This window comes from Natator depressus, chromosome 2 (genome assembly GCF_965152275.1).
Source record: "Natator depressus isolate rNatDep1 chromosome 2, rNatDep2.hap1, whole genome shotgun sequence".
Taxonomy (NCBI): Eukaryota; Metazoa; Chordata; order Testudines; family Cheloniidae; genus Natator; species Natator depressus.
Window position 1 is genome coordinate 222,014,141 of NC_134235.1, and position 20,513 is coordinate 222,034,653.

The window sequence follows — 20,513 nt, forward strand, 5'->3', positions numbered from 1 at the left end:
TATGACTTTGTATGTTTGGCGATAAATTAAAAGAAAAAAACATTTGGTGACAATATACTTGTTCAGTGCTTCACATCCCATGTTTTATTGTTGTTATTGATTTCTAATGCAGTTTTATTTTATACTCTACAGTCTGCAAGGTGACTTTGAGCCTTGTTTCAAAATATCTTTCTTGTTCCAGTTATCCTCATCTCTTACGAGCAGTGTTTGTTCTCTGCATATCTGTCTTAAGTACTTATTGTGACAGATGGACAATATTCTGCAATATACTGAGCAAACCTTATGGATTAAGATAAACTTTACTGAGTTAAGTTAAAACTTATTGAATTAGAGTTAACACCTCTGGGAGAATAGTATTAAACATGCAATGGCCTATGTGTTATTATGGAATTGTATGTACCCTCTCTAGTGGGAGGACGGTAATGAACTTTCTCAGTTATCAGCCTGCGGAGATACAAATATTCTAGTTCAAACTGGATTCTCTCAGGCTTTGGATAAAAAGCCAGAGTTTAGGCTGACCTAAGGCCTACTTCCTGATCCAGCAAATAGACAGAACCTCTGGTCCATGAAGGGCCCCAATTCTTAGAGAAGGATTTCAAGGTCTTGGCAAACTGAGGCCCTATAATATTGGGTGCCAATTCTAAGCTGAAGCTCTGATGAACTTGTAACCACAAGGATGCCCCTAGGGTAGTGTATTAAAAGACTGCACTTGCCAGAGCCCATGTGAGAGTTAGGATGAGCTCTGGTAAGCTTATTAGCATGCATGTAGGTTCTTTTATTGTTTTTATGTTTTCTCTGTAATGCTTTGTACCTTAAGAATAAAGTAGGCTTGCTTAGAGAGAGCTGTGTAATAGTATATATCTGTAGCAATTACACTGTTACCTGTCTCTGAAGAGAAAGCAGGCAGGTGTCCTAGGGCAACCTATCTGTGCTGGGAATGACACAATGAAGGCAGGGAACTGTCCAGCCTGGGAATACTGCAGTCAGAAGAGAGATGGACATGTGTCTCCACCCAAGAGAGGCAACAGCTGGGGAGCTGAAAGCCAAGAGTGGGTGCCCTTGATGAACCACTGAGGGGAAATACAGGTGCAGCTGCCCTGAATTGTGACCCTCAGATAGACCCCATTACTGTAATATCTGAGCACTTCACAATCTTAAATGTATTTGTTTTCGTACCACCTCAGTGAGGTAGGGAAGTGCTATAATCCCCATTTTACAAGATGGGGAACTGAGGCACAAACAAGCTAAGTGACTTGTCCAAGGTCACACAGAAAGTCTCTGGTGTAGCAAGGAACTGAACCCAGTCTTCTAAGTCCCAGATCAGCCTCCCTGCTGCTGGCCCATCTTAATCTCATACAGGAGCCCAAGAAAACATTCTGCTTTCCATTACACACAGCAATGCCACTGATTTTAGTATCTTACTCTAGATTTATGGCCAGGATATAACAGAGCCCCACATGAGTGCACAGGTGAGGGGAGAGTGCAAGGATCCTCTCTCCTCTCTCTCTCCTCTTGCACAACCTGCTCAATGACCTGTTATAACTGCCATCCGGGTGCTCAGGGGAATGCAGGGACTGGTCCCTTGGTGCCCTCTGGGAGCAAACAATGTCTCAAAGAAGAGGTAATGGCAGAGAAGAGGTATGGCCATATCCCATCACTGTAAATAATCCCCACACTAGTAAATAATAGTGATAATACACATATTACTATAACTTTCAGTTTGTTCAAAACATAGCGACCTTCTGCATGTGGGTTATCATGACCATATAAAGACAAACCCTTCATCTTTATACAGGCTGCCTATACAATGATGGCTTGCTTCTAAGACAGGCTTTTAAAGCCTCTAATGGAGATGGTGCTGGCTAAAGTAGAGATCTGCACCCCAAGTCTTGTGACGACCGGTACGTTCACACAACACCCACTGTTGAGATTTTCCACCATTGCATTTTAAGTCAGCAGGCACCTGTGCTTTTTCTAAGGCCTGGTCTACACTACAGCTGTAAATTGACCTAAATTACACTACTTCAGTTACGTAAGTTACATAATGGAAGTCGACATAACTTAGGTCAACTTACAGCGGTGTCTTCCGCCGACTTACCTTACTCTTGTCAGGCAGATGGAATACAACAGTCGATGGGAGACTGCTTTGCTATCAACCTAGCATATCTTCACCAGACCTGCTAAATCGACACCACTGCATCAATCATAGCAGTGCCAAGTTAGCTGGTAGCGCAGACATGGCCTAAGATGGGCTGGAGGGGTAAAGCTCACACACTCCATGCAATCCACCTCATTTAGTCCTTCTCCAGCTTTAAAAAAACACCTATGGCTTTTTTGTTTTGTTTTTTTTCTGAGTATGAAAGGTAAATAAAATTCTTACTTTGCGGTTATATGTATACTAAAGAAAATGTACTGAATGAGGTGTCTCTACTCCCCTTTTCTAAGCTTTCCATGTACTTCCCCTCAGAGAATCCCTCCACATTTTGAACTCTCAATCACTAATCTTGCTATAGATAATCCTATTTACTGTTCTGTAGAACAATCTTATAGCTGTCCCCTTCCCATCCAGTTAATGAGCTTTTTTTAATCCATTCTGTGACAGATTAGCTCCCCATAAACAGATGATACACTATGGCTCAGTTCTTGTAAGGCAGATGTATGTGCTTCACAGCAACGGGTCACTTCAGAAAAATTCTGGAAGGAGGCTGGGGGGGACAAAGTTATGTCAGGAACCCCCACTTATGCCTCCCTGCTGAGGCTGTGGCTGCTTGTGGTAGGTTGGTGGGCCCGTCCCATCCCGGAGGAGGGCAGACAGGTGGATGGGGTTTATGGTGGGGATCTCACCAATGATTGGCCTAGGAGGCCAGGAATCAGGGCTTTGTCACTCCACATTCAGCTCCAATCCAGGCCACCGCTGCAGTTTCCTGACCAGCAGTGCAGAGAGCAGCGGTAGTGCAAGAGGCTACTCAAGACAAGCTGCCGCCCCCTTCCTAAAAGGCCTAGCACAGCAGATTGGGTTGGGCCAAATCTGACACCTTAGACAGATGCCCAAAAGTTTGGGGGGAGAGGGAGAGAGCAAACCAAGGTTTTGCTGGCTGCCCCACATAGCACATGACACCCTGCTTCACAAGACTAGAAATGCTTCAGACTCAAATATTGATTGATTTTCCGATCCAATTTCTTACTTAATGATATCATTACAAACTAACTTGGAAGTATAAATGGTCACATTAACTATTTTAACAGAAATATTCGGCATAAATTAAGAAATACCCATTTCACTAGATGCCAACCAAGCTTCACAAACTTGAAGGAAAAGGAACAAAAAAAACAAGCACACTTAATTGTTATGCATCTCACACATGATTCTGGGTTGATCGCCAGATTTAGATGTGCTCTGAAGTAGGGAAGCCTAGAGCAGCACTGTGATACCACCACTAACAGTGAATTCTGAGATTTGATTTGATAACACTGAAAAAAACAATAATGACAACAACCATGGAATGAATGCATAAGAGGCAACGGTATCATAAAACACTGATGCCACTAATGCATTTCTAACTCTTGCCTGAGGGACTGAACCTTTTAAAAACACAGCTAGTTTAGCCTGAAAGCTTCTTCATAAATGCTTTAGCAGGCTAAACAGACAAACTTGAAAGAGACACGGTATTTTATTAAAGCGTACTGTAAAGATATTATTGCAACTAAAAAAAAATTATACAGTGGAAAAAACATTGACTGCACAGAAACCTACATCAAACTTCTGATTTTCAGCCCCAAACCCTCTATTCATAACATTCAGTTTATTTCATGTAGGAAGGCACATTTATTACATATGAACGAAAATGCATTTTAAAACTGCTCCAGATTCACAATAAACACCATATGCACACAGATTTAAATTCTGAAGTAAATCAACATGTTATAACAAAACATTGCAAAATTTTTTCCTCTTTCACTTTCCTGTTCAAAAGACTGGTCAACACCCACACACATTCAGGGCCCTCAATTTTTAGCAACCCTTCACATGCCAGTCCCTATCTGTTTTTGTTTGTATTTTTAAATGTGTGTTTCTAGCCCTTTTTGTTGCAGAGATCACCTTCAAAATATAAAGAAAGCTCCATGGTTGACAGCTGACTGAGTAATTCTTTCTAAAAAACAGTGATTACTCATGAGCCACACTAGAGCCAACCAAGGCTGTGCTTTGGGGCTTTTGAAGCCCATGGCCATCAGTTCCTATTTTTTGATGGAGGGGAAGGAGCCCAGACTGAACTCTACTTTTGTGGGGAGGGGCACCAAGATTTTCACTAGTGGTGAAAGGATTCCACAAACTCCTTCTCAGCTGTTCACAGCTAATCCAGTTCTTCTTCTGAGCTACAGAAATGGTCTCCAGCTACAAGGGGTGGGGCAACAAAGCGGAGGAGCCAGCTTGGCCTGTAGTTGCTGACAAATGATGTGGGGGGTGGAGGAGGCAAAGGAACAGGGGGCCCTGCTTCCCCTTACTCCCAGATTCAACAGTGGCAGCCACTCTGGGAGGGGTGAGGAGGCAATGCAAAGGATAAGGGGAAAGGTGGGTGAACACTTGTGAGAGTAGAGGTTGCCAGGAAGCATCATATGCAGAAGCCAGAAGGGGAGAGGATATTCAGTGTATAAACATTTGGGGTGGGGAGGAAGAGACAGGGCTGTCGTGGGGGGAGGGGAAGAGAGAGAGAAATATAGGAACCTTCAAAAGATTGAGGGGGAGAGATAAAGATGCTGGAATGTGAAGAGACAATGGAATACAGATGAGAGCAAGGGGAAGACACAAGATAATAGGAGGGAGGGTATCAGGGCATGGATGAGAAGGAATGGGGCAAATATAAACAGACAAAATAGAGAAAAGGAAATGGTGATTTTCAAATAAAGAAACAGACAAACAAGGGAGAAAGGAAAGATAGTAATGAAAAAACAGAAAAAACAGTAATCAGAAATGAGAAAATGATATGAAGATGTATACAATGAATCTGTAGAGGTACAGAAAGAAAAAGCAGGGGATGAAAAATGGGAGAAGGGAACGAATGCAAGAAAATATCCAAACTGTTAAGCTAGTGAATTTTATTGAATCAATTTATGTTCCTTTATTTTATTTCCCCGATGACCTCTTATTTCTTTTGGGGAACAGAATGGAATCACAATTGTGAATACATATTTCTACCAGCGGCTACTGCACATTATGTATAGTTAATTAACTAGAGAAAAAAATAGAATATAACCCCAAAATCACCAGAATCCATACTAAACCCTTGGGTAACAAGGAAGAAGTAGCCCCAAGACCTCTAGCTTAGCTGGAGAATTGTCTACAGTTTTCAGATGATGGTTGTGATGCACAGACCTATCCAGGTTTTTTTATACTGCTCCCAACACCAAGGCATCTGAGCAAAGGCAGATAAGATCCATGTTTTCTGGAACAGAGGAGACCGAAAGAGGCTTCAAAAATTGCCCCTTCCTACCACCTACTAATTTAAATTAATGTAACCCCAAAAGTTTGTGGGGGCTTGGAGGAGACAAAATTATCTCCTTGACACTCCCCAAAATACCAGGGCCAGCAAGAGTTAATGATGCCACCAACACATGCCTGCATCAGCACTGTTTTAGGTATCAGTGAAGAGGAAACTAATCTCTAACTTGTCTTGACAGGCAACTGATTTTCAAATATATTGTTATCATAGAATCATAGAATATCAGGATTGGAAGGGACCACAGGAGGTCATCTAGTCCAACCCCCTGCTCAAAGCAGGACCAATCCCTAATTTTTGCCCCAGATGCCTAAATGGCCCCCTCAAGGATTGAACTCACAACCCTGGATTTAGCAGGCCAATGCTCAAACCCCTGAGCTATCCCTCCCCTCCAAGGGCCAAGAGGGCCCTTGTTAAAGAGAGCCAAGTTTCCAAACTGGCTTCCAAAACTCTGTCCACAAATTTTGCATACACAAAATTGACATTCCTCTCCCAAACCCCTCAGAAAAGTTTTTATTTTTCATACATAAAAGTCTGATGCTGCCATAGAAATGTAATATACAAGTTTGGAAATAAAAGCAAGAACTCACTCTAATTATAGTAAAGACAAAATATGTATCATTGTGAATATAACATCTGTTCCTGGGGACATACATTAAAAATACATTTTCCACATTGTTCTGGCATCCTTAGTCCTTCCTTTTATTTGATAAAATTTGTGCATAAGCAAATACAATTCCAGAAGCCCTTTTGAAACCTTGCATAAAATGTCATATTACAGGCCAAATAGCACTTTCATTTTCATCACTACATGGGGGAAACTGGGGACAGAATTTCATTTACATTATATTACTGGTTTGAGAGAGAATAGATTTTTAGATTTTGAAAAACATTGAAGTTCATCTCTTAGGACTGGATTGTGGCAGCGCTACTCACATTAGGCCAGTTCCAATGCTCATTGAATGCCCTTTAAGGAAAAATAGGTAGCACAATCTGACCCCTGTAGGGGAAAAAAATGGATCCTATCCTAAAATAAGCTTAATTTTAAATAGTTTAAATATTTAAATGTACAGCATATTTCCATAAAGAGTAAACACATAACTTTAATAGAAAGAGCTATTGAAGAAGTTCATAGTAAAAAAATGTCCTCTGCTTATCTTTCCAAATACTATTAATATTTGATTTCTTCTTATTAGACAATCCTCAGGCTGACACTACCCCTGAAATCCTGAGCCTACTGAAGTCAATGGGAATTTTTCCATTGGCTTCAATGGAGCCAAGTTTTCACCCTATGTTATCTGTACATGTGCACCTTTATATGTACATACATATGCACACACATACACACACAATATATGCTACTTCTGTTCTGTAGAAGGTTGATCTTCATGCATTGTATAATGCTTTTAAACAATATAAACTTTCTGTAAACCCTTACTCTTATGATAGAACATAAAAGTCTAAATGAAGTGCTTCAACCTTATCAAATTTAAATGTATCAATTTTTGTCAAATTTCTACCATATTGATACGTTCACCTGAAATGTTTCAATTTTGTCAAATGAGAATTTTCCACAATAAATCTGTTGTATCAGAATTAAGTATCAAGTTTAATTTATAAGTTTGCTATTGTTCAATCACTTTCTTTAGTCTGAAATTCACTATGCTAATGTCTTATAATGCTTCTCTTTTCTCAAAAGATGAGGAACTTATCTGCAGAAACATCATTTACACCATTCACCTTAGGCTTTCAACAACTAGCTATAAGTGTTATTAGTGGACCTCTAACATAATATATGCAGGGATTAAAAAGCAAATAGCTACCAATTTTCAGTAGCTCTTTGTCCAATGGGCTTCAGCAGTTTGCCTGCACACTATCAATTGTAGAATTGCAGACTAAATAATAATATTTATATCTTACAAAACATCTTACAATAAGGTTCTTAATAAGTAGCAATATTTGAAAATATGCCAAAATATACAGAGATATTTGACAAAGCAAGAAAAAAAATACTATTTCAAATCGACTAGATACATACCAATATTATTTATTACTGGTATTACAGTAGCACCAAAATAGGCATCCCATTGTGCTAGGCACTTTACAAATACAAAATAAAAGACAGTCAATACTTACTGGTTTAGCATTACATCTAGAATGAATGATGACCCAAATGCATCAACCTGGAAGCTGGCTCGGGCAACATGAGTGGACTGCAACGTTAAAAAGATTGGAATGTGTTAGCAGTCTGCTACATAAAAATGCATCACATAGATTTGAGAACATAATACAGACAAAAACGAAATAAAAGTACTAAGCATCAATACGCCATTAACCCAGGGAAAAATCGTACTGTTTAGTGTACAAATATGTTGAATAATGGATTTTTTTTACTATATTATCTGATTTTATTCAAGATGGAGAAGTAGCAGGATAATAAACCCAAATAAATAAAGGCAATATTCCCTTTAATAAATTTCTACCTTTACAACCTATTGTCAAACTTAGCATCTCTGCAGGTAGGAGTTTTCGATGCAGCATCCTGTACTGGGGTGTTATTTGTCTCATGTTATATCACTGTTGATCCACAGGAACTGCAGGACACAATACCTTTCTTTGGAATTCATATTCTCAACAGAAAGGTAAAAACACCACAAGCCAACCTTCCCTGACTAACCATCTAGATGGCACCTGGATCTGTAGACAAATCTGTGGAGAATAGCTTGACAGCTGCTAATATGAAGCACGCTAACTTGGTTAAACTGCTTCATTGTGGTGTGGTCTAAACACCCTCAACCCTCACTGAAATTATATGGAGATGGAAGGTACTCAGCACCTTGCAGGATCAAACCCTTGATCTTCTTGATCCATGGAATTTTCACTCCTAAGCACATACATAGGAGTGATAACAGTGTGATAAATTGCTAAACCATACGGTCAGCTACATTTATCAAGTGATTTCTGGCCGCCTCACTTACATTCTACCCACTAATCCATCTCTGCCAGAACAACTTCCAACATTCCAAATCCCTGAGCAGCTACAAAGAGCTGCCATTTAAAAAAACCTAAACAAACAATGTGCTAGAGAAGTCTCATTCCTTCTCTCCTAGCCAAATGTATCCTTCCTTCATTACCACCAAAACTGCACTAGTCTAATATTTAGTCCTACTCAATGACATGTGTAAGGTCTGATGTCTCACAGCCTACAGAGCTAGAAATGGGAGCCTTCCCCCGCTCTCCATTAGAAAAGGAAAATTCCCAGTTTTCCAATGGGACACAGAGCACATGCTTCTAGTCCTAAAAGTCCCAAGAAACTAAACTGCAAAACTGATTTTTGTTTAAATAAAAAGATCTTTTTAGACCACTTTGGAGGAGTTTTAAATTAGTTGCAATTCTTCTTTCCCCCTGAACCCTGTACAATTGGACTTGTAGTAACTAAGTCAAAGGGATTTAATGGCTTTATAGGCCGAGGGATTAAAAAAGTACTATTTTTTCTTTAAAAAACCCCCATAATACATTTCTGTAAATAAATGCAATTCAGGCTAGTGCAGAGGTTACCAAGGATTTACTGGCAGTCAGTTGGGATGGCCTGCACAACTCACTCCAAAGGTGTGGAAGCAAAGGCCATTTTTTCATGCTTCTCAATACTGGGGTTGGTCCAGTCCAGTCCAGTAATTTACAGAAGCCTCAAGTTTGTCCTAATTGATGGTCATCTGCCCATTGACCCAAGTGTCTTTCAGCACCTGGAGATTGCGCCCTTTCCGCTCAGGAACACCCCTATGCCTGAGATAGTAGAGGCTGTTGTGGCCTAGGGACATATGCCATATCTGTGCCACCCAGGTACCCCGCGTATACAAGTGGAATCCTCACAGAGGCAGATAAGCCAGCTTTGGGGCTACTTTGCAGAACAAAGTAGCCAGACCAGAATTGGGCCCAATAGATTTTTACATTTCATAAATGGGGTTGTGATAATAGGAAAGTTAGCCTGTAACACACGTCGCTCCCTTCTACAAGGCGCAGAGGTACGTCACTTCCACAAAGGGGTCCACGAAAAGAAATGCCTGGGCAGCTATACTGGGCGCCGTGAGTGCTCCGTTCACACTGGAAGGTCATGCGTTGAGAAAAAGCTGTTCAGTAAGCTCTCAGCATAAAGAGGGAAGGAAGACAGTGAAGTACAGTAGGACACAATTTGAAACCCAATCCGTCATGTCTGTACCGACAAAATAGTGCAACCAGCTCTGAGGCTGGTAAAAGCTTTGAAAAGGAAAAAATAGGGAAGGTGGCCCAAAAAACTACAGAGAAAATCCTCCTGGAAAGGCTTTCTGGCGGATGCTGCCTGGTTAGAGCTGTGGAGAGGAACAAGCCAATCTTCCTTGGCTTTAAGAAGAGGAAAGTTAGTTTAGTCTGTTCAGGGGCTCCCAAGGGTCCACCCTCTTTCGTAGGGAGAAGCTCTCCTCAGTACTATCAGTTGCTAATGATATCATCAGCAAGGTCAGAGCAGCACTAACTGCACTGAGAACAAAAATTCAAGCTGGCTGATGCCCTTAGAAGGAGATTGGTAGGGAAAAAATGGGATCTCCTCCAATGGTAGCTACTCCCAGGGACCTGGAGAAACATCCCCATCTGCATAGCAGATGAGGAACAGAAGGAAAGCTCAGCTGAAGGAAGAGGAAAGGACCAGAGCCCCTGAACCTCCCTCTCCAGAAAGTCAACATTATTTTACAAAAAGATTCCTGAAGGATTAAGAAGGGATGAAGGCCCGGTAGCCTTGCCTACTCCTTGACTTTGGAATGCAGGGAGACATTACACCTGGTAGAGTTCACAGCACTAGGACTCTCCTATCTTTCCTAGTCTACTTCTCTTGAAGCACTGAACTGCTCCCAAGTTCCCTGTGCTACTCGCAGCCACAATGAGCTACCAGGATCAAGTTCTCACAGGCATCACCTTATCTTTTCCATGCCGGGAAATATATAGTGGAGACACATTCGCCATCAGTCTCCCTGGTGGAATAGGAAAACATGATAAGTAAAGGGAATTACACCTTTTTGGTCTGCAAGCTTATTTGTTAAAGTACGCTGCATGGGTATTTTGTTCTAGTTCACTAATATGGGAAGTTCAGTGTAAGAGTATTAACACAAATGACAGGGGTTCCCCAAAAATGTGGACCCTAAATACAAATTTTAAAAATGGGGTGATTTTTTTTTAAAGTGCTTAGAAGATCAGAAGTACTGCTGAATCCAGCGGAAGTTTGAGAGATAACTCAGATTGGACCTTCTCTTCAAAACGGTCCAGTTTTGGTAATGAAATGTATGTGCATATAAATCCCAGGAATTTAAATCCTGCTTTAGGTGTAAGATCCAATGTAAAATTAACTATGGAGCTGCCAAGGTGCCTTTTTATGGATATCTTTTTATACATACAATTTACATATTTATAGATTTTAAGGCCAAAAGACACAAGATCATTATGATCATTTAGTCTGACCTCTTGCATAACACAGGCCATAGAATGTCATGAGCTGATTCCTCCATCAAGCCTTTTATTTCTCACAGAGCTAGAGCAGATCTTTTAGAAAAAGACATATGATCTTGATGTAAAGACTTCAAGTGACAGAGAATTTATCCCATCCCTAAGTAAATTGTTCCAATGGTTAATTACCTCACTGTTAAAAATATGTAGCTAACTTCTAGTCTGAAATTTGTCTAATTATGAGATTCCAGGCATTGCATGCATATTTTTATACACACACACTTCTACACATACAAGTTACACACAAATATGTATATATAATACACACAGTCTTCATGTTGTGACTTATTTATTGCATTACAACCTTTAAAAAAATGTGAAGTGCTACAATTTTTATAATAATCCCTTTCATGTAAAATTAGTCAATATCAGGAGAGTGGGAGCTATTCTGAAACTTTAAAATTATAGGGTTTTCAGGATATTTAGAATTATTCTGAAGCCTTCACTGAGTCTGCCTAAAGCAAAATTGTTCAAAACCCCTTCAATTCTCTCTTTGTTATGCAATAGAACTGAAGTGGTGACATAATTTTTTAGGTGACTTTGATGTGCCCATATTCTCCATTTTCCAGTGCTATGCTGTGGGGTTACTACTGATGCCTTGCAGTAGTTCCCAGTTTGCATTTTATGTTCAACCCAAGATTCCACCATTACATCTGTGGTCCCCAAGAGTTCTAAGATTGGAACCCAAGGAGTTTAGAGAAACCCAGACCTGGTACCATGTCCCTCTCTTGTTTGCCATTGCAGCTACTAGCACCCCCTGGATTATCAAAATTATCTGTAGCAAATCAACAAGTTTGCATTCCTTTTTCAGTTCTCAGCCAGCAGTATATGCTCCTGATTTGTGTTCCAAATGCCCTCTTTTCCAGTTGGATTTTGCCACCTTTTTTTGGCAATTCCTCCATCAGAAAATGATGGTCCAAGAACCTATTTATCTGCTAGAGGCCAAAATATGTTCCTCATCTTTTTTTGTTTAATTGTCTGGTTGTTCCACGGAGGCATGTTTGCTAATCTCTCACTTCAGCAAACCATTCAGTCATTTTGAATCTGTTTATACACCTGCAACTGCTGTACAAAGATCTATGCTGTTAGCTGTTCATTACTATACTATTAAATTCAAAGAGCATTCTAGAGCGCATTTCAAATTCTTAACAATGGGCAAACTTTCACAATTGTTAGTTTCTTTGTGGGAGACAAAACTGATTATTTCGTATGTCATTACACAATTACATCGCCCATGGCTAATTTCATAGTAATGGAATGGCAACTATGAGAGGCATGAGGGTTTGTTGTTTGGAAATTTTTTTTAACTGTTAAGAATACTGTGCCATATTGATCTGGTCTGGAAAATTTCCTCCCCCTAACATGTATCTGAGATATGCAATTACTATGCTATTGGACACTAGAGCTGACCCTTGACCACTAGTATTCCCAGACAAAACCTAAAATGTTAAAATGATGTTAAGGTAAGAGTAGGTATCGATAATTTAAAGTAAAACATTACACGGATGTTGCAGTTATCCAAAACTCATAAACTTAAAAGAAACCCAAACATGTTGAGATATGGAAATGCAGAGTTTCAATAGCCATTTTGATTATGCTTTTTATAACATTTTTGTTAACAATACTGTGCAATATGAAACATTTCAAAAAAGTAAACTTTTTTGGCAACAGTTCCTTGGGGTTGTTTTTTTTAAAAGGCCATTTTGGACCAAAATCCTGTTTGTAGAAGAAATGTTGATGAACTCTAAGAGACTCAACAGAAAAAAGATATTTCATTCCGACTGACAGAGTGGACATAGCTTTAACCAGAGGCTGCTCTCTATAAATTGGTCAAGCACAGGATTGAGGGAGGAATCCTACTTCCAACAGACTGGAAGTAAAGAGGGCTCCCTTACAAGAGCCATCCCTTAGGAAACAGTTCGCTGTAATAAAACAAGGAATATGCAACATTCCAAATTATCAATGAGGAGAAAAGAACAGAAAAAAATCCTCAGTCCATCATGTGACAATCTGAAGTAAAATCAATTCGGTACTAGATCTGGTCTGGAATTTTTTGTCAAAAAATGTCAATTCATCTAAAGCAGGGGTAGGCAACCTATGGCACACATGCCAAAGGTGGCACACGAGCTGATTTTCAGTGGCACTCACACTGCCCGGATCCTGGCCACTGGTCCGGGGGGCTCTGCATTTTAATTTAATTTTAAATGAAACTTCTTAAACATTTTAAAACCTTATTTACTTTACATGCAAGAATAGTTTAGTTATATATTATAGACCTATAGAAAGAGACCTAAAAACGTTAAAATGTATTACTGGCACACGAAACCTTAAGTTAGAGTGAATAAATGAAGACTTGGCACACCACTTCTGAAAGGTTGCTGACCCCTGGTCTAAAGCTAAACTTTTTGCCGGAATGTATCGAGTTCGACAAAACTTTGTCAAGAAAAATCTCTCGGGTTCAGGATGGATTTTTGAGTCAAAAATCAGAAGGAGAGAGACCCACCCCAGAAGAACCAATAGCCTAGTGGTTATGGCACTCATCTGGGACGGGGGAGTCCCTGCTTTACCTGATTCAGACCTGGATCTTCCATATCCCACGTAAGTGCCCTAACCACTGTACTCTTGGCTATTCTGGAGTACTTCAGTCAGTCATAATGTGTGCGTGTGTCTGTTTGTCTCTCTTTCACTCCCCCACCCCATCAAAAAACTGTGAAAATCTCTGTTCCATCCTGATGCACAATGGGAAAATTTTTAAAATCTCAAATTCTCATGGGACAGGAAAACCATTTCTCACCCAGCTCTATTCAGTATGCTTCCTAGGCTCAGGATAATACTGAATATTTCTGCAAGATGCATGAAGTAAAAAACTTGCTTCTACATTATTTTTAAACAAGACTACTAATAATCATATTTTGACAATATGAAGTGCTTAGAGAAGAGGTAAAACAGCTAACAGAATTAACTTCAGATTCCCAGACACATGACAACAAAAGAACCAAAGGGAAGGAAATCAGTGGATTATTTTATGCCATCTAACTCTCGCAATGGTAACAAGAAAGGCACCTGCAAGGGCTCTTCTCAACCACTGAAGCAAGATAATCAATTATGTCATTCAGTTCTCAAACCAAGCAACTTTCCCAGAAAACTGAAACATTTTTAGCAATCATAGATGTGACACATCAACATGTGACAACTGAATCATAAAAATGGAGTTCCACTGACACAAGGAAGAAGCACACTATGCAGCATATGAACAAGAGACAGAAGTAGAAAACACCATTATAATGAAAAAAGCATAGTGCTTCCAGCTCTAGAACAATCTAGAAGTTCCAGAACCACAAAGCTAACAGCTTGCATGCAAGTAAATAAAAAAAAAAGACAGTATGATTAATCTACCTCTAAACTAGGATGATTGCAGTACAACATATCCCAAAGAATGTTGTCAAATTTGCATGAGTGCATAACATGGAGTTCCTGAGATGGCTCCTCTGTAGACAGTACTGCGTGCCATACACAGCTAATATGGGGTAGTTAACAATTGACTTTATTAAAGATTGTGAAGTTAAAACAACATTCCTATGTGAAATATTACAGGAAGTTTTGACACAAGTGATATTAAACTGAAGGGTCTAAATTAGATTTAGGGTGATATACAATCAATACAACAGACTGCTAAAAAGGTACCTTTGGGCTTGTTTACATGAACTTTTAGTTCGGGGCAAGCTGAGCTGTCAACTAACTAATGCTAATAAGCCGTGCCCATTGTGAGTGTGGGCCCTGCTACCGCACACCCATAGGTTTGATCTATGCTGCTCGGAAATGGGAGTAGATCACAATGCACTAGGGAACTGTTAATGTGCTGCAGCAGGGCCCACACTGACAAACGGTGCATGGCAGATGTGCACCATGTACAGTTACACCCTAGCTTGCCCAGAACTAAGTGCTTGCATAGATAAGCGCTTACTGTACACAGTACTCTATGTATGGGCCAACGCCTGGTCCTAGTTACATCATACAATCACAGAAATGTAGGGCTGGAAGGGACCTTGAGAGATCATCTACTCCAGCCCACTGAGGCAGGGCCAAGTACCATAATGAATCCAGAATAGATCCAGTGATTTCATTGCTGCAACTGAGACCAGAATTTAGTCCAATGTATTCAATCCGGTCACCTCCCCTGAAACTTCACACAGATGACCAGTCTTCAGAGACATGCCTATTTCACTAATAGAAAAATCTCAGAAGAAAAGAATCAGTCTTTTAAATGACATACAACACAAAAAATATAAATAGAATGGGGAGCAGTTGTGGTTCCCTAGGTCACATGGAGGTGGTGGCCACTTTAAATATCTAATATTCACTAAAATGTTTAGAATCATACAAAACTGAATCTGGTAAAATTATTGGATTCAGATATACCACCACCTGAAGGAAGGTTTCAGAGTGGTAGCCGTGTTAGTCTGTATCAGCAAAAACAACGAGGAGTCCTTGTGGCACCTTAGAGACTAACAAATTTATTTGGGCACAAGCTAGCTTATGCCCAAATAAACTTGTTAGTCTCTAAGGTGCCACAAGGACTCCTCATTGTTTTCACCTGAAGGAACTGTCAAATCTCCATCTTGTCCCCACCATTCTTAGCAAGTACCTCTTGAAATACTTGTAGACAACAGTTTACCACTTCTGTAGTCATTCTCTCTCTCTGTTCAAAAGCTCTGTCTTTGGTCACACCTACAGCTATATCAGGATACATATGGCAATTTCTTAAACAGACACCATGCAAAAATGCAGAAACAAGAGACTGTGTTAGCGCTGTGTAAAGATTTAGTTAGAATATGTGTGGGATGCTCGTGACTCCTGAGTGGCAAACATGCCACAAACTTTGCTGAAAAACTAGAAATGAGAAAGGCTATTTAAACAGTTTCTTTCATTTGTTTGCTTTGTTTATGGACTATATTTTTGTAACTCTACACCTGCTAGGCTAAGAGGTGAGAGAAACATTATCAGCCAGCTCCTCAGCTAGTGGAAAATTGACATAACTCCACTGGCTTCAGCAGAGCTATGCCAATTTACACCAGCTGAAGATCTGGTCCTGAGTTCTAAAATAGTTTCTCTCCATACAAACATCATGATACCAAGGGACTGTCAGAGTTAGAAGCAAAGGCTGCATGTCCCATTGGAAAGCCAGGAATCTATTCTTTCCAGTAGTAAAAAGGTTTTTTAATTGTTTGTGGTTATTAAATTAGAAGCTGCTAGAATCTGTTCAGTGGGATGAAATAATGAGTCCTGGGGAAGACAGATGAGTGGACAGACTGCTGATGGAGCAGAGTTAATTGCATGATCAATGCTGTTTATCACATGGACAACACTACTGTATGGGAAACATCTAAGTGGTAGTGGTGACAGTTTTTAAGCAGCAGCTCTGACCACTTCACCTAAACTCTGCCTACTCATCCATCTTCTTCCAGAACTACTTCTAACATTCCAGACTACTGAGTAGATTCAGTCACCATTTATAATAAATAAATAAACTCCCAGAAGAGCACTTCCCCCTCCCCAAATGAGAAATTCTCCCCACAACCACCCTAAATTAATGTGGCCCAAGGGCTAGGGTGAGGCAATATTCAGTCTTGCACCTGTGACAGGTTTAATTCCAGACTTCTCATGACCCTCCAGAGTTAAAAAGGCAGCTTTATATAACCAAAATGGGCAAGTCTCCACTTCCTAATGAGACACCCAGCACTTGCTTCTAGCTTTGGAAAATCCTGAGATATTGGACTTTATATTCATGACAACCTTATGTCTAGAAAAGTTACTTTAGTTTATTGATATAGTTTTTTTAATTTAGTTATAACTTTCATCTCCTTCTGAGACCAATTAGCATAACTTTTGTTGTGGAAAAACTTTTTAGGGCATTTGTCGGAAGAACTTCTGGAAAAGCAGGAGAGCAGGCAAGGATTCAGGTATGAGAGCAGTGGTGCTTATCTAATCTGCTGGATGTCTTTGAATATATCACTGCCATGACCGATAAGGGAAATTCAGTGGATGTTGTACCCTTAGATTTTCCAAAGTGCCTTTGACAAGGTTCCACACCAGAGATAAAGGGCTAAAGCAAAAAATAATGAAATAGAAGATAATATGGTGTGATGAATAAAGTACTAGATTAACAGTAGGGAACAAAGCAAAGCCTTGGATGAAGACTTTTCAAGATAGAAATATATTACAAGAGGATTAACCCAGGGTCAGTTTGAGAGCTTCTAGTTATTGTCATAATTATATTAATACAAAATGATTTTGACTCCTATTGAAGATAAGGCTTCTAAGACCGTAGAAGTGGAGGCAGAGCAAACAGGGCCTGATCTTTAAGACTTCAAGGCCAGAAGGGACCATGATCATCTAGTTTGACCTCCTGCACATCACTGGTCACAGAACCTTATGAAGGCACTCCTGTAATAGACCCCTAATCTCTGGCTGGGTTACTGAAGTCCTCAAGTCTTGATTTAAAGATTTCAAGTTACAGAAAATCCACCATTTACTCTAGTTCAGATCAGCAAGTGACCTGTGCCCCAGGCTGCAGAGGAAGATGAAAAACCCTCAGTGTCTCTGCCAATCTGACATGGGGGGAAATTCCTTCCTAACCTGAAATATGGCAATCAGTCAGACCTTGAACATGTGGACAAGACCTACCAGCCAAGCACCTGGGAAATAATTTTCTGTAGTAACTCAGAGCCCTCCCCAACTAGTGTCCCATCCCCAGCCATTCAAGATATTTGCTAATAGCAGGCATAGATGGGTCATATGCCTTGGTAGGCAACTTTGTCATATCATCCCTTCCATAAACTTATCAAGCTCCACCTGGAAACAAACTAGGTTTGTTTGCCCCCACTGCTCCCCTTGGAAGGCTTTTTCAGAACTTCACTCCTCTGATAGTTAGAAGTCTTCATCTAATTTCAAGCCTAAACTTGTTGATGGCCATTTTGTATTCATTTGTTCTTGTTCTTAATTAATCAAAGTTAAAAGAAAAAGTTAAGGGACTTGTGCTTATTCTTGCTGGAGAATAAGCCACTTTAAGGTAACAGAGACTTTCAAAGCACCTTCTTACTGAATGTGTTGTCAGCTCTTGGCCTAGATCCTGATTAAGAAATGCTGAGTAATGCCTTACTCTGCAAATAGACTAATTGAAATAAGGCCCAACTCAGCATGAATAAGGGAGGCATAATAGGGTCCACCTTCAGAGTCAAACCACTCATTACAGAGGAGTAGGAAAATACAGTTAGTAAAGTTATTGTAAAGGTCACCAAAAGGCACTGTCTATTGGCTCAGTCCCAACAGCTATGCCTAATATGCTAACTTTCCTTGCTTGGATCCAGTTTTCAAACTGCTCTGTTGTTTGCTCTATTAGTCAAATTATTCTATCACTAATTGGCTGTTTTCCCTTGCTTTCTGCTTACCTTTTGTCACATACTTATATACATCATTCATTTTAGTAGACATGATGTTAACTTCAATTTCCAGCACAAGAGTCACTTTTTCAGAACTTTCTGTCCTAGCTACCATTCCAGAAAACATTTCAGAAGGTGGCGGTGAACATATATTATACAAACACATAATATGGTTTGAAAAGATCCAGTCCGGTCTGTTTGCTTGGATATAAGGCCGCTCGGCTACTTTTTCCTTCTCTTTCGTTTGACTATAAAGTTTCTGCAGAAAATTAAGTTTCCCCTCAGATGAGTCCTCCCACTAGAAGATCAAAAAGATTGTGCAGGATTCAGACTTCCTGCTGTAAAAATCCCCACCTCACTAAGCTTGGTCTCAAAAGAAGCAGCCAATTCTCGTCTCCTTTGGGCTCATGATACATGTCACTGCTCCCTCGCTTCCTTTAAAAAGTTCTCCCCACAGCCACCAATGATTCCCTTTCCTTTCAAAGATGATTGCAGGAGTGCCCAGCAAGGAGCAGCGGTGACCATAAAAACCAAAGGCTCATACCCCATCTGCCTTTGTGTCACATGCTCCAAACTGTTTTCTGGTAATTCTACAAGCCATCCCAGAAACAATGAGAAAACAAAAGGAAAGAACAGACAAAATTGCTTCCCCGTCTGGAAGCTTTGCATCTGCATAGCTGGCAAACTGATGTCATGTTTGAAGCAAAGATGTTGATATTGAAAATTAGAAGAGATGATACCCGATGAAGAGATATCCACAGAGGGTCACTGCAATCTTTCCATAGATAAAATGAGGATTTGTTAGCTCATGGCTTGACAAGCTTCAGATGTCACATCCATTACATGCAAGCTTGTTTGATCTCCTTTGTGTTGTTTTTATTGAGAGGATATACACACACATGCACAATCTCAGTTGGCCCAGTGTTTGTAGTTTTTAGGAAGTAGAATGAAGGAAGTTTATTCAGGAATCAAAAAAGACCCTTTTCAGCAGAAGGACAAGAACAGCAAATACAAGATTGGCAATATCATCTATAATCCACTGTCACAGGGTGAGCTGGCCCTTTTAGGTAGTTGGGCTGAGCCCCACCAGTGCCTAGTTATCCGTCCCCAGGTGACGGATATGGGTTTGGGCCAGTGGTTAGATGGGGTGTCAAGGATTATCTGAAAGTAGCTGGGGTGGGGGGACTTCCTATAAGCAGGAGCCTTCTGTATCAGTGAGAAAAAGGAGAGAGAACTGTAGGCTCTTGTTTCAGATCTAGAGGGGACCTGGGTTCAAAGAGGACTGGGGGAGGAACTCTCCATACCAGCCAGAGGGATGGACCTGGCTACAGCTACCTGCAGAGGAGAAGGAGCAGAAGCCTTAAAGGAGCAACAGACTGAAAAGGGAGACAATTGAGGAAATGCCAGGCAGCAGAACCTGCATTTTGGGAAAAAATGTTGAGTCCAGCAAGAGGCTGAAGAACCTGGGGACTGGGGGAAATACTTGTTTTGACTTCAGTTGAGATTTGAACTGTGAAGGTTCTTGTAATAAACCAGACCCCACAAAGGAGTGTTATTTGACTCACATGAAAGGCTGGGTGCAATTATTGAAAAGTCCAAGAAGGTTAAACTGAGGAAGTGGCAGGGTCCAATGACAGATTGGGCAGGTCCTGATTACACTCCTTTCTTTGGAATGGCATTTTGGATTTAGATATTGTGACAGGGCAAAGCCAGATGGCTACTGGAAAGTAGTGAGAAACAGGTATGTTAGCCCCAGGCTAAACAAATCCCTGTTACCACGGTAACCAAATGGCAGTTGCTTCAGGTTAATCAAGACACCTGGGGCTAATTAAGATCCTTCCAGAAAGCAGTGGAGACAACTAGGTTGACTGGGACACCTGAAGCCAATCAGGGGCTGGCTGAAACTAGTTAAAAGCTTCCCACTTAGTGGGTGGGGTGTCTGGAGCTGTAGAGCAGTACAAACTTTATCAGGCACAAGAAAGGAGGCCCTGATGTAAGGGTGACACAGATATTGAGGAAGTGGGGGCTGCTGTGGGGAAGAGACCCAGGG

At 40.4% G+C, this 20,513-nt stretch overlaps 1 protein-coding gene across 8 annotated transcripts in view; it reads right to left on the reverse strand.

Annotated features, from left to right (window-relative positions):
* ADAM22 (ADAM metallopeptidase domain 22) overlaps window positions 1–20,513 on the reverse strand; it is a 192,118-nt gene that overhangs the window by 160,496 nt on the left and 11,109 nt on the right. For all 8 annotated transcript variants that reach the window (XM_074945972.1, XM_074945969.1, XM_074945967.1 and 5 more), the window contains exon 3: window positions 7,632–7,708. In XM_074945972.1, the coding sequence (XP_074802073.1) occupies window positions 7,632–7,708 (77 nt within the window). The remainder of the gene's footprint in view (window positions 1–7,631; window positions 7,709–20,513) is intronic.